Source organism: Saccoglossus kowalevskii, chromosome 19 (genome assembly GCF_978046115.1).
Source record: "Saccoglossus kowalevskii chromosome 19, keSacKowa6.1, whole genome shotgun sequence".
In the NCBI taxonomy this organism is placed as follows: Eukaryota; Metazoa; Hemichordata; class Enteropneusta; family Harrimaniidae; genus Saccoglossus; species Saccoglossus kowalevskii.
The window spans coordinates 24,586,711-24,600,659 of NC_140659.1; the positions used below are offsets into that span (position 1 = coordinate 24,586,711).

The 13,949-nt window shown below is 36.0% G+C and overlaps 2 protein-coding genes across 2 annotated transcripts; one reads left to right on the forward strand and one right to left on the reverse strand.

Moving 5' to 3' along the window:
- Positions 1–1,615: 1,615 nt before the first annotated feature.
- Positions 1,616–5,404, reverse strand: LOC100375458 (S-crystallin SL11-like). The gene is made up of 5 exons (XM_085493762.1): positions 5,266–5,404; positions 3,988–4,080; positions 2,921–3,099; positions 2,227–2,334; positions 1,616–1,944 (listed from the first exon to the last, which is right to left on the reverse strand). The coding sequence occupies exons 1-5, from the start codon at positions 5,402–5,404 to the stop codon at positions 1,780–1,782; spliced, it is 684 nt and encodes a 227-aa protein (XP_085349888.1). The 3' UTR covers positions 1,616–1,779.
- Positions 5,405–7,615: 2,211 nt separating this feature from the next.
- LOC100375306 (S-crystallin SL11-like) lies at positions 7,616–11,232 on the forward strand. The gene is made up of 5 exons (XM_002731445.4): positions 7,616–7,857; positions 8,832–8,924; positions 9,012–9,127; positions 9,397–9,507; positions 10,385–11,232. The coding sequence occupies exons 1-5, from the start codon at positions 7,719–7,721 to the stop codon at positions 10,547–10,549; spliced, it is 624 nt and encodes a 207-aa protein (XP_002731491.1). The 5' UTR covers positions 7,616–7,718; the 3' UTR covers positions 10,550–11,232.
- The last annotated feature ends 2,717 nt before the right edge of the window (positions 11,233–13,949 follow it).

Consider the following 13,949-nt stretch of genomic DNA (forward strand, 5'->3'; position numbering starts at 1 on the left):
CTGCAATTCTGGAGCTTTTTCTTTAGGGTTATTGGTTATCTAGAGTGTCAATGTAGGATTCACACCTCACGTGCAGTACTCGCTCCAAGACTTTAGAAAACACTGATGTTATTGCTATTGGGCGATAATTGTCCAGGCTGGTGACATCACTATTCTTACTCTTAATTATTGGCACTAAAATTACCTTTGTCATACGTTGAGGAATTGTTCCATGAATTATGATTGCTGTAATACACATAGATAAGTGTACACTTCAGTGTAGAGCTGGCGTATTTTAAATGCTCGGCACTGATCCCGTCGGTGCCACCCGATTTCTCAAGAGGCAGTTTCCTTATAATGTCATTAAAACATATCTTCTATTGAGACGCTATTTCAAATGATCATAAACATTTTCCAAAATGTGTGTATAGTGAATAAGTTCTAAAAGTGTTGTGATAATAATCACATTTCAATACATGTTTCAGATGGGGACACTTTACATAATGTGCTATAGACAACAAACACTTCCGAAATGGTGCAATCAAAAACACTGACTAAGTGTTTTCATTGCATAATTTTTTTCATAATTATGCTGATTATAGACACTTTTAATCTATTATTCAAAAAATATAAATGATAAAACACTTGATGATTTTTAAGTGGGAACAAAAATGTGTCAAGTTTTAAAATACTTGTTTTTATAGTGCATTGCAATGCAAAGTTCTCGAGGTTTAATCGATCGGCTTTGAACAGCTCAACCTGTAGATTCGATTTTAAAAATTAAATATTTAAAATTGATTTCAGTATTCAATGTAAGCTTCATTCACGCATAATATTCACTATAATAATACTTTTCGTTGTTGTATGTTCTTTTTAAAGAAATAGGGGCATGGCATGTTTTGATCGGAGTTTTGATCGGAAATTTGATTACTCGACTGGACAGTAATGAAGGAGTGATTTACAAATGATCAATACTTTTTTGCGTTACGATTATTTTTCCGAACTAGGCAAGAAGAAACAAATCAGAGAATACTATTTTGCATATAACAATCATTGTTTTCATGTTTGCGTTTGTTTTTTGTTCCGAAAGATATATGAATTTTTCATTTGTTTTTAAATGCCTTTCTTTGGGACTTTGTTTAAGAGATCATATTCACTGTGACAATAAATGACTAATAATATTTATATCTCTGTTACAGTATCGATTGTATTGTCGGGATTATTATTCTTAAATCAAATACCTATGCACTGTTTATATGGTGAACGAGCATATTATTTGAGTAGAGCTTTTGTTTTTTCAGAGGGAATAGATTGTGCATGTGATAATATGAGAATATTACGAGGATACCTCAACTGTAATCACTAGTAATGTAAACATGTTGTACAAAACAAACAACCTGTTTATACAACGAATGTTTTCTAAGCAAAGCCACGCACGTTTCCCCCGTACTAATAAAGTGATGGAGTTTCACAAGCCGTTGTTTCAAGCAAACATCAGTACAAATGAAGATAGGTATTCTGTATGTTTCCATTTCTTTCTTTGTTAATCCCTTGAATGAGTTTAATAGCTAATAAGTTGGAAATAACAAAACACTAAAAGAAACACAATATGTCATTAATGTTACAGACAGGTGCATTATGGGTCCCTGATCTCCTCTGGGTAATTTTTATTACACAATTAGGATAATAATAAACCAAGATGAAAACTCCACGAGATAAAAGCCGATTACTTTGTAGAAGTGAAAATTAAAATATTTGTCGATAACTATAGTGCATTACAATTATTTGTGTTTGTATCTTCTACCATGTCGTTTCTGGGCGCTTTTTCACCCATTCGGCAATTTTAGGCAACGCGAGTACACGGTCTGTTAATTCTTTAAGCATCGGATAATTGTCCAATGCATCCGGAATCTTCTGCACGATAAATTCATTGTATGTGACAAAACTGAGGTCAGCCATCGTTACCTGTGAACAGCAAAATTACATATAAATTATTTTTATCACATTTAATTACAAAATTTGTTTCAATAAGTTTGCTATTTCCATAACCACCCAAATAAGTGGTGATGACTTGTTATCATTTTTTTAATCTGTCGCCGTACACATTATTATCTCTTGATCAGACCCCATATTTTCCGTTATCTAACTCAGCATTTCATTACTTCACAACTTTCTAGCTGTGATATTAAATTCACGTTTGATCGTCCTAATATTGTATTACTCAGCTAATCTTGCATGTGAGCTTACCTTATCGCCAAGAAAAAAACCGTCACCTTCGTTTGCAGCAAGAATTTTCTTCATTGCTGAATATCCTGGGATCATTGTTTTGGTTTTAAATTTTTCTATCATTTCAGCCTAATAAATAAAAGTCATACAGAATACACACGTAAAAATCATGAAAACACATTAAGATGTTTCGAGTAACCGGATTGCTGGGTACGTCATTTATATTTCAAGATACACTCAATTTCATATTACTCTGAACCATATTTCAATCCAATGCAAGTACATGTTCCTTTTTCCCATATTTTTATTTATTGTTATTTCTGTTTAGTTTCTAAGTTCTGGCGATCGATATACACTACATATAAACAGAAAACGGCAAGTGAAAGAAACAATAAATGAAATATCAGAACTGAAAACAAATTATGTATAAATAAAATATAGCCTATATATACATCAGATTTTAATCGCACTGATTCATAAACCCGATATAATTGTTGTCACTGTATTAATATAATTCATTTTCATCGGCATATTTAAATATATAATGACATGGATAACTACAATTAAAATTATAGACAATGATCTAATTTGTCTCTGATGAGTTGGCCGCATCTTTTCCCATCAGACAACTCATATTTATAACACCGATACAGTTATTTTTTTGCAATGTAGTCGTAAATTATTTACCTAGATGTAATCTGAAGAAGAAACATACCTGTTTAGCTTCGTCCTTTTCATACCAAAGGGCTTGGATTCCATCGGCGAACTCTTTCATCATATCGACAATCATATCAATTTTAGCATTCTCCAAATTGTTCTTGCCCATGTAACCTGATATTAACAAATCAAAGATACCCAGCCAAAGAAAAGGCAAAACATGTTGCGGGGAACGTTCTGAATGAATAACAACTGTTTTTGCATTGGTAATGTACGTTTCCTGTCGGTAACGTGTATATGAAGTGAGTTCTCATACGTTTGTGAATGGTATCATTGCGATTCTGTAACGTGTTGGCCAAGGCAAATTATGCTACTTTTGAAACAGTTTTCCTTTTGATATACTTAAATAATAAACTTTATCTAAGATTCAGGAAATTCTATAGACGCTGACGTTTACTATACATAAATCAATTATAATAAAAGTACTGTAAAACATGTTTAAATAGCTACATGCTATTTTAGCGAATTTGACTCCATGCATGAATTAACTGAATCTCAATTTAGCTAAAGTATCAACAGTCTCATTGTGAGAATATACTATATTCTATATTTTACATAAGTGACATCTTGAATTAGCGAAATTACAGATTAGCTAAATTAGCTAAAATAACATACTAGCTAAAAAGTCATGTTTACGATATATATATATATATATATATATTATATGTCACATTATTGCACTCTTCGTGCTTTCTATTGACGATTTACTTTTGGAACGTGAAATGACGTGAATGGTAAAAAGATTATTTTCAAAACGACAACTGTGTTTGATTATGTAATCTTTCGTCATCTACAACATAGTAAAATCTTATCAGATATAGTCTTTATTAAAAACGCTTTAAACTTCCTTCGTGTCGCCTATTTACGTCAAATAATCACTTGGTCACTGGAGGGCGTGTTCTATAGAAAATGTGTAATTATGTGCAGACGAGACTGTTGGTATCCATACAAGTGGGTACCAACGGCTAAAGTGGGTATGGATTCTTAACCTAACGTGTTACACCCACTCCATTTATTACAAGTGACCCCCCCAGGTGACCCTAGACTTGTACGCAACCTACTTACCATATTCGCTGGCAAGGTAACGAGCAACTGCATTTGTTTGTGCTAACACCTCGCCGTCGAATTCCAATACAGGTACTTGCTTGAATGGAAACACTAATGAATTTAAAGAAATGTAATCCATTGACTTGGTGTGTATTACTTCAACGCATAGTATAAACTAAGGATTATATCAACAATAATATCTTGGAGTGAAAAATAAAACTAACTTTCAAACTATCGATGCCAATATTAATAAATTAATAACATTAGCCTGTAAAACCCTCGCGCATGAACAAATCTAAAGACTAAGTTTGTATGGACTATAAAGGCCATTTCGTTACGTCATTGTCATATGACCAATTAGCAGGGTTCCCTTCCATTATTGACAGATTTACTGCTATGCATATGTTAACCGCTTGTAAGTGGTCAAGTTGTTTTCAACCTTCATTTGGAATTAATACACACTTGAATAATTATGCGAAACTTCAGGAAATTGTATGTACTGTAATATTGTACAATTGGCGCAACAATGTCATTTTCTTCTTTATCTTTATAAATTTCGCTGAATTTCATAATTTAAACTGGATCAAGAAGTTTCTACTATAATCAGCATAATAAACACTTCCCTTCATCTCCGATAATATGTATACAATTAATAGTTCAAACTGAAACAGAATTCCTTGTCTGGAATGCTAATTGCCAGTTGGAATACAGTGGCCCCCTCGCTAAGTCGCGGATAGTGGACTCGCCGACTGTTAGATCACGTGACTTGGTTTCACCTTTTCTTGACAGGAGTAGAGATCGGAATGATAAATTCAACTCATTGTAGCGGGTTTTATAGAAGTATGTCGAAGGCCGAGAAGTACGTACGGTCGCTACTCGACACCCCTGTTGACACCTTGAGTAAGGTTGCCGTCACCCATTGTATCTCAGTAAGTGACGGACAGTAGGTGTTAAAAATAAGTTGTCTCTTTAACAGTTAGTTAAATACACGATGCAACGAAACATTGGTATTTGTACTTCAAAACTGCCGTCAAAAAACAAAATAAATTTTGGGAGCCATCCAAGTACCCGCGACTAAGCCGAAATCGCGACTTAGCGAGGGGTCACTGTATTGCTGTACACCATTGTATAGACGAGTCATGTTGCGGGGGAGTATACGTACGGTATGGTAAATATAGTAGTAAGAAATAAAAAATGCTGACGTAACGATGATGTGAAGATTTGTCCGCATAATGTATATGTCACCCCTTCCCTTCAGTTTATAGTGGTTGATCAATATAGTTAAAAATCACCTACGTCCGCTCTCTTTCACCGTTACCCATTCCTCGCGCGTGTAACGTTTGTCCTCGTATTCAACGTCAGCCAAGGCGAATATTAAACGACTGATTTCGGCACGACCACGCCCGTTCATATAATGCAGCTTGTAACTAGGCATGATATTAAGGTATAACGGTCACACGGCGACAAAACTGTTGTGACAGGAAGCAGCTTTGTTGAAAGCCCACAATGAATCGGCAGATATGCGTTCACAGTAGACTTTAAACTTGTATACGTCCGTGTAACTTGAATACCTTCGGTTGGTGCGATCAAATAGTGAATCAGCAGTTTTTAGGCCACACTACAGCTTGAACTTGCTTGAACTTGTATTCAGGTGCCATATGGTTACACGCACTATACTGTTCTTTACATTTAATTGCATGCTTTATTCAAGTGAAACACGTCCAGGGCTTTAAAATCTGAACTTTGTGTTTTTTTCTTTATTTTACACTTTTAAGAGTATATTTTTTTAAATACAGATTACAAATGACATTGGCTCTAACTGTAAAACGTGTCAACAGTATGACAATACATATAGAGAAACTATTTGTAGTTGGGCATATTGCAGATCGCCATGGTTGGAGTAAATACCTGTCTGACAGACCGTGGCGGTCGAACAGGGCCGAGCGATTAATACATTGTTTTACATACATTACATACAAATTCCATTATTAATCCAGTGGCGGATCTAGAGGGGGTTCTTGGGGTCCGGCATCCCCCCACCCCGTTGAAAAATGTATTCAATTTGTTTTTGTATAATATAAAAAAAAATATTGGTATTGGTGAGTTGGTGTTTTAAATAAAAGTTTGCAATGCATTTATGGGCGGATTTAGAGGGGCCGAGGGGCCGCGGTCCCCCTATTTTTAACAACAAACAGGGCTTCGCGACATCGGCGCTTGCGAACTTGGCCTTCGGCCAACTTACCGGCCCCCCTATTCCAGAATCCTAGATCCGCCCCTGACATTGAAGAAAGCGACAATATCACAATGTCACTGTACCGTGCTGAGAGGTCACAACTGTCATAGAGCAGTGACCTCTATTTAATTTTTGATGCCTGCCAAGGTGAGTTGAACTATTCACATGCACCAAGTATCCTGCCATTTGTACAAGAAACAGACAGCACAGCAACCGTTAAACCGATAGCGTAAAACCTGTAGTTGACGTGCATGGTGTCAAAAATACAATTGTTCGTCGCCACTGTATACAACTTTGAAAAACTCAATAACATTATCAAAATAATATTGATATTTTCTAACACGTGCACACATGCGTTTGGCTAGAAGGTGTGGTGATATGCAATGAATATCTCGCGAGAAGCGAATTCTCGCGATTAGCGAACTTGAAGTTTGAACGCGATACAATTCGGTGCACATCGTTCGAGCGTAGTTCCAACCAAGTGTGGATGCAGTTGGTGGTTGGAAATGTTCAATTTCAGAAACAGAAATAAAAAAAAAATATCGTATGTGTGGGCTGCGAACAAAACGGGGAGACTACATTGCACATTTTTTACCAATTTTATTCATAAAAATGCTACTGAACACTACAAAACGATGAAATCGACAAAAACACCTCCGCTAGTCCAAGATACGAGAGATTTTCGATGAGTACTCTCTCGTAATTTAAACTGAATGTTTAACACGAAGGCTTCAAAATGTATTGGATGCATTGTATAGTTATTTCATATATATAACTGTGTAAATATTTGTCTGTGCCCTGTCTTACGAAACCACCGTTGGACTTTGTAGGGCGACTCAGGCTGTTATCACATGCTTATCATCGGTCTATATACGTCACATTCATCAATCATGGATACAAATCGAAGTTGAGGGCATCCCGTCGCCACCATGAATGAACAAGTTTGCATGATGTCTACATGGATAAATACTGAAAACAGTCAATATGAAGAGGTCAATTAATAACACTGATAGAAAGCTCGGAAAATTTATGTATGATAAAATCAATAAATATGTCTGCAAAAATATTCAGTAAAGACAGTTAATCAGAGTCATGGTAACGAAAAGAATTCTGAGTAAGAATGACTTGCATTTTCAAAAAACGCTTCGCAAATTAGTTACTAAGTAAAGGTAGATATTATCGTTTATTGGTCAAATCTGGTAAACAAAAAAATAACGGGCTGGTAATTTTTAAGAAGACAAAAACAGAACGTATTTTAGCAAAATACACCAGGAAACAGTGTCCTTAAATATGGTTTATTAGTAATACACAAACCATAGTGTGTGCTTTGCAACAGGATCCATCGAATAATTGATATACTGTATTAGCCGCTAGGTCCTTCCAACCCCGAACAATAAAAGTGCCGACTCATTCTCTTACCTGTACAGGTATAAAAGCAGAACAACCGCCCTTTTCATTAGTAGTATACATAACGTGTGCATTGCAACTTCGCTTAACGTCCGAGGTACCAGTCATCATGCCAAACTACAAGCTACATTATTTCAATGCGCGTGGTCGTGCCGAGACCAGTCGTTTTATACTAGCCTTGGCTGGGGTCAAGTACGAAGATAAACGTTATACGGGCGAGGAATGGGGAAAAATCAAAGCCAGTGGCAGTAAGTATGACTTTATTAAAATTTAAACACTTTGTTGTTGATATATATAGTAGTATATAATGTATTATAAGTGAAATAGTATAGATATGACGTGGGGAATATGTGGGTTGAGTAGACTTCTGCGTAACAGCAAATAAATCCGAGTTGTTTGATTTATGTAGTGTTTTAAATATTGGTCATGTTTGGTGAATCGGTCACACAACCCCATTTAATATGCCATGTATATTATTTTAATTGTAAATATGTTTTCAATTCGGCATTATGTTATATGACATTATTTTCTGTGGGTGAAATTTGCTATGCCCAAGCATTCGGGCGATAGGTCTCGCTGCAGTTAGTCGGCACCCAAAAGGACCGGAGGTAATACTTAAGTCAGAAACTCCGAGAATATACGCTATTTTGTGTCGTCGCTTCTGTCTAAATACCTTCTGTCAATAGCCAGAATATCTCCCGGTATTAATATTGTACATATTTTATGGTCATTGTTGTATACGTCAGTCACATGACTTTTTGTGTGTAGATGTATTGCGGAAAAATTAAAAAAAAAAAAGATGAATACGACTTAACACATCTACTTGAATGCATGGATAATTCCGGGGTCACTTGTTGCTTTCTCCTCGCCAATTACTGGCATTCAGCTCTCGTGTATGATCACTCCGATCCGCCGTGACTTGGTTGATCTAAAGAAAAGGGGTTCGATTCCCGTGTGCTATAGAAATACTTTTCAAAAATCGGGGAGAAAGTTGCACTCACTCACTTTCATCATAGTGCAACGAAATTAGTCTGACACTGACTTAATTTAGGTATTTCTGAGAACATCTGTTGAACGTGCTTAATAGCACAATCTCCGGCAGTTGTACATGTCACAAGCACCGAAGCTGGAGTAGATAAATATTCACCGGTACCGCTAGAGTAAGTAGTGTAACGCCACAAAAATAGTTTAAACGACATGATATGTTTTTTTTTTATTGTAGAATTTCCTTTTGGCGAAATGCCTGTATTGGAGGTGGACGACACAGTATTGAGCCAGTCAAATGCAATTGCTCGTTACCTTGCCAGCGTTCATGGTAAGTAGAATGAACAAAAAATAGTTTTCATTTTACGCGTCATGCTCGATAAAACTAGTTAAACAAAATTAATGTTTTTCACCACAGGCTATAATGGAAAAAACGATTTGGAGACGGCGAAAATTGGTATGATAGTTGAAACATTCGTGGATATTTTGAACTCTTTTATGAAGGCCTGGTTCAACAAAGACGAAAAAACAAAGGTAATTATGTTTTAAATTTACCAAAGATATTTTGGCCAAAGTTGTAAGGATTGTGTAGATTGACCGACTAATATTGCTGTCGTTATATTAATTTTCATGAATGAAAACAATCGTTATGATTTAATCAGAGCATAAATATAGTACAGGGTGTAGTGCACAGTTGAAACATGCGTAAAATTAACTTTCTTTAAAATTTAAATGTTCTTTTGAAATTGACTGAAATATAATTATTGGTATTTAATTTTCTTTTTACTGCGTTTGATCATCAGGCTGAGCTGCTAGAGGAGTTCAAGACTAAGACCCTTACGCAGAAATTAGCAGCACTAGAGAAGCTTTTAGTCGCAAATAATGGAGGAAACGGTTATTTTGTTGGCGATAAGGTGAGTTGAAGCACGACGTTTTTGGTTAAACACTAGACTGTCGACAGTCGGTCATACCTAATATTAATCTGCTATTAATAATAAATATTCAAAGTTGTGTATAAACGTAATAGGCGTGAATAAATTGCGAACGCCGGGACAGGAAGTATGGAGTGCCGTCCGGCACGACCGACTCTCTGAACTAAAATCCCTCGCGTGAAATGGTTCGCATTTTCCATCAAACGCGTTCGACGTTCGAATGTCTGGGAAACACAATCACATTAGGCCCGATGACAGTCGACAGTCTAGTTACACACCTACACCGCAATTTTGTCACATTATAACGTTATATAATGTGGCTATTCGAAGATACCGAGATTTTCAGGATTGCCACCGTCTTTGGCTCGTTGTATCAAACCAGAAAATAATACTTTGAAATAATATCAGTTACTAACCCACGGTGTCGGTGATTAGAAGTTATCACGCCCACAATTGGCGCTCTACCCTCGTTTCGATGACGTCACCGGTTCTCCGCAGCAGGTTCACTCTATGTCTATGAGATTGTCATGCGCATGCGTCAGATGGCCATAGCGTGTCATTGTTTACAAACAAGCGTCTACCAATGAGCCTTTGCGATTTTTACGTGTGTTGTTATCGTCAGTCGCGTGGGACTGAGGTGACGACCCTTCCGCTTTAAATAATATTTTTTTGATATTTCTGTTATTATTCACCGTTGATAAACACTATCTTTGGCACAGTGTCGTTCATATTCATACTTTTATTAATGCATGTTAACAATGCTACCACTAAATGACATCTAGATGACGTCACGTGGTCTACTGTACGCGACATTTTGTACAAATGATATGACGAAATGTATACACTTGTTTACTTGCAGGTATCGCTGGCCGACATCACTTTTGTAACTTTTTATGAGATGTTTTCGAAGTCGGTAGAAGGCGCTCTAGATAAGTACCCGAAGCTGAAGAGCTTACAAAGTCGAGTTCTCGCTTTGCCCAAGATTGCTGAGTGGGTCAAAAAGAGGCCAGAAAGCCAGTTTTAATATTGAACAAATATTGTTATTATTTAGATGATTACCACAGTCGTATTTTACAATTTTCTTTCAACAGAATGCATTCAAATGTTATAAATAGTACTCATTCATTATACTTTATTTATTTCTTGTATTTCTCACATAATATGTAACAAATGTGTGGGCGTACAAATCGACGGTTTGTGGTTGGCTGAGAGTGCCATTGGATTTGTTGTACTTTAAAGTTCATTTCAGGTCTCAAAATTCAATTTAATAGACCTAGAGTTGGTGTAATATAATGGCAATAAATCACCACGAATCGGTAAACTTCTTGATTGTGCACAATCCACTTCACACACGTGCGTGGGTTGTGAATTGTGCAAATTCTCGTGATACATCCGTCTTTGTTCGTGGTTTAATGCCTGAAAATATTCAATTTTAAAACGGCATTTTTACAATAAAATCAGCAGTCTAATTGTGACTACTGTGGTATTCGTTGCATATATATTTGTTTTTATATGAGTACTTATTGGTATTGCATCCAGCTTCCTTTGAGAATATTCAATCTTACAATACTTGTGGATTATTTTAATAATATTTTACAGTCATTAAAGCGACACGTTGTACAATTATGCCAGTCCATAACATTAAATATTATATTCAATGACTTTCCGAATAATTTAATAAAACTCCAATACGGAGATAGTACAAGACTATTGTTGTGATGACTATTGTTATTTTCTATTTAGCAATTTAAAATGGGGCGAGTGGGTATGAGCCGGTAGAGGATACTTTGAATCTTAGAACTAAACAGTATGTGTAATTGGTATACACTGAATGTGTTGGAATTAACTGTACAATCACGTCCCCGATATTTTGCACGTCAAACAATAATGTTTCACAATCGTACGCTGCACGTGCTCAATCAAATAATTTTTACATCAATACCAGTACAATTATACAACAGATTACCCGACGGGCTTTCCAGTGGACTAAATGTGGAATCTGCTCGAAATGGCGGCTTTTAACGATTCAAAACCATTTGATGAAACTTTCGAGGTTTTGTTTGTACGTATACAACATATTTGTCCTGAACGAGCCGACATGGAGATTAAACATTATTATCACATGCACAAGCGAAGTTATTCAAAGGTATATTAAGCTGTGTATGGGAAATTGATCAGACTGAGTAAACATGTTTCCGACCAGGTCATCGCCCCACGGAAAACGTCAAAATGGACAAATTGCATTATACTCCTACGCCTCGTGTAATTGCCCGGCAGAAGCAATTGAGAATTTAATGCAGTATAGTACAGTTAAAGATATATATTATAACTGTAAACACATTTTAAAAAGAGCCATTATTCGTCATTCATTACTTGTCAGGCAAATATTTAGCTTTCTGATCAGCACTCAACATGAGTCCAATAATTCCACCAAAATTATAATAATCAAATATTCACCACTTTTTGTATTGACATAACATGTCTAGAGGAAAAAATCCAAAAGAATAAGTAAAAAATGTACTGTAAACGTATTAATGTAATCGGTATTTAATTTTGTTGTGTTTGCTTGTGTAAAATTCGCTAAATTAAATCCACAGGAACATGTTTAATAACAATGTAACTCATTGTTTCTCTGACGTATTCGTGAATTTAAAACTCGATGAAAGTGATCAAAACATCGAAGTAGTGAAATTAAACTTTCACAGTTTTACAGTACCCGTATATAACGATACGTACATACAATATGGAATAGTGCATTGTAAATACTATTCAATAATATAAACAAAATACCAAACATGTAGATTAAAGCGCGGTAGTCGTCGCGCTGCGCATGTGCGAGATATATGGGTTCCATATAAACAAAGATGGCGACTTTGACTGTTGCACAGATCAACGAGTACGGACTCAGACGTTTCCACGCTTTAATTATGTAATTTGCATAAGCTGGAAGGTATCGAAAGAGTTACCGGTGGTAATCAGTGCAAATCGCGCCCAGATCAAACCTCATACTTGTGATTTCCATTTGAAGAGCGCATTGGATTGGGGGAAACTCCATGTTTATCAACACAAATGTCGCACATGCGCAGCGTGACAACTACCGCACTTTAAATTACGCTCGTCCGGCATTGCAGCTTCACACGCCTGCTCAACAAGTTAGTTAACACACGCAAATAATTTATAAAAATATGTGAAACTTCAAGCTCCTGAAATTTAGAGAGTAAACAAACGGTCGAAAATACCATCTAGGTTCTAATCCCTGTAAATTATAATCAGATCTAATGTAACGAGAAAGACAATTGCAATGCTGGCACAGCAAAGTACTATTATAAAGTAATGGTCGTAAAATGTCAATAGTCTGTCTCAACAATTCGTTTTCATGGGAACGATCATATCTAAACAATGTCGTGTGATAAAGTGATTGTGTAAATGTATGCGAACACACAGCAATTTAAACTTGCTTTTCTAAGTGCCAGCCTTCATGTTGCTTATCATGTAAAACGTTATCATGATATGCGTTTTTATTTAAAAAAAAAATTAGTTATGAACGAGTATTCTCGTTATGTTCTTATCAACATGCAGGACATTTGCACATTAACCATTTTTGTTTAACATCTACAATTGAACAGATAGTCTGAGCGACTGCTCAACACAACCACTGTGTCGATGAAACATATTCATACTGTGACATCATTGGCGATGGCACCGGGGCAAGAGCGGGCGAAAGCCCACCCACAAAATGTTGCCATCATTTATATTCGTCATTGCTTGTTGGTGTTTCGTACACGAAATGAATTTAAAAAACGTACTTCGTATAAAATATCTTGACATCAAAACTTTAACGAATTTTAAGAAAGTTAAAAAATTCAAAATACACATATCCCACGATGGAATATAACGATCCAATTATACATACCTAGAGATTTAGGTTTTCGACATCAAGTGATGTGTCAAGTGATATAACTGTAGAAATTTAGACTGTCGCGGGCAATTTGCCACATGATATAAGCCCGAGCTCGGTAGTTTTGTTACCGAAATGCATAGGTTCTTATCAATGACCTAGGGCAAGCTGATCTTGGTTACATCTAAAACTCGACCCCTTAGTTTACTGATTTTCAATCTTCTTAAGGAGACTTGTGATTCTCCTACCATATAGCGATAATTTTGAAAAGTATCATATTAATATGCTTTCTAGCACTTCGGTGATCAATATTAGGTCTTAAGAATTCAGATGAATTGCTAGCATTTATTTTTTATTGAAAGAAAATCGTAAAACCGCGTCTGTGAATGAACCTCGTCCATTGTGGTTGACACGGGGTCACAGACTAACACGTGACAACAGGCAATGAATTGTAACACTGTACTAGAATCCTGTCAGAGCGAAAATCCCAATATAGAATAACGTCCTACAATTTATTTTGCGATAA

What these genes read in the sequence shown, in the direction of transcription:
- LOC100375458 (XM_085493762.1), bottom strand. Translation starts at nt 5,404, where the DNA reads ATGCCTAGTTACAAGCTGCATTATATGAACGGGCGTGGTCGTGCCGAA. An exon ending in TTACCTTGCCAGCGAATATG is followed by an intron (nt 3,100 to 3,987) that starts GTAAGTAGGTTG and finishes TTATTCATTCAG; the next exon opens with AACGTTCCCCGCAACATGTT. An exon ending in AAAAGGACGAAGCTAAACAG is followed by an intron (nt 2,335 to 2,920) that starts GTATGTTTCTTC and finishes TTTATTTATTAG; the next exon opens with GCTGAAATGATAGAAAAATT.
- LOC100375306 (XM_002731445.4), top strand. Translation starts at nt 7,719, where the DNA reads ATGCCAAACTACAAGCTACATTATTTCAATGCGCGTGGTCGTGCCGAG. An exon ending in AAAAATCAAAGCCAGTGGCA is followed by an intron (nt 7,858 to 8,831) that starts GTAAGTATGACT and finishes TTTTTATTGTAG; the next exon opens with AATTTCCTTTTGGCGAAATG. An exon ending in ACAAAGACGAAAAAACAAAG is followed by an intron (nt 9,128 to 9,396) that starts GTAATTATGTTT and finishes TTTGATCATCAG; the next exon opens with GCTGAGCTGCTAGAGGAGTT.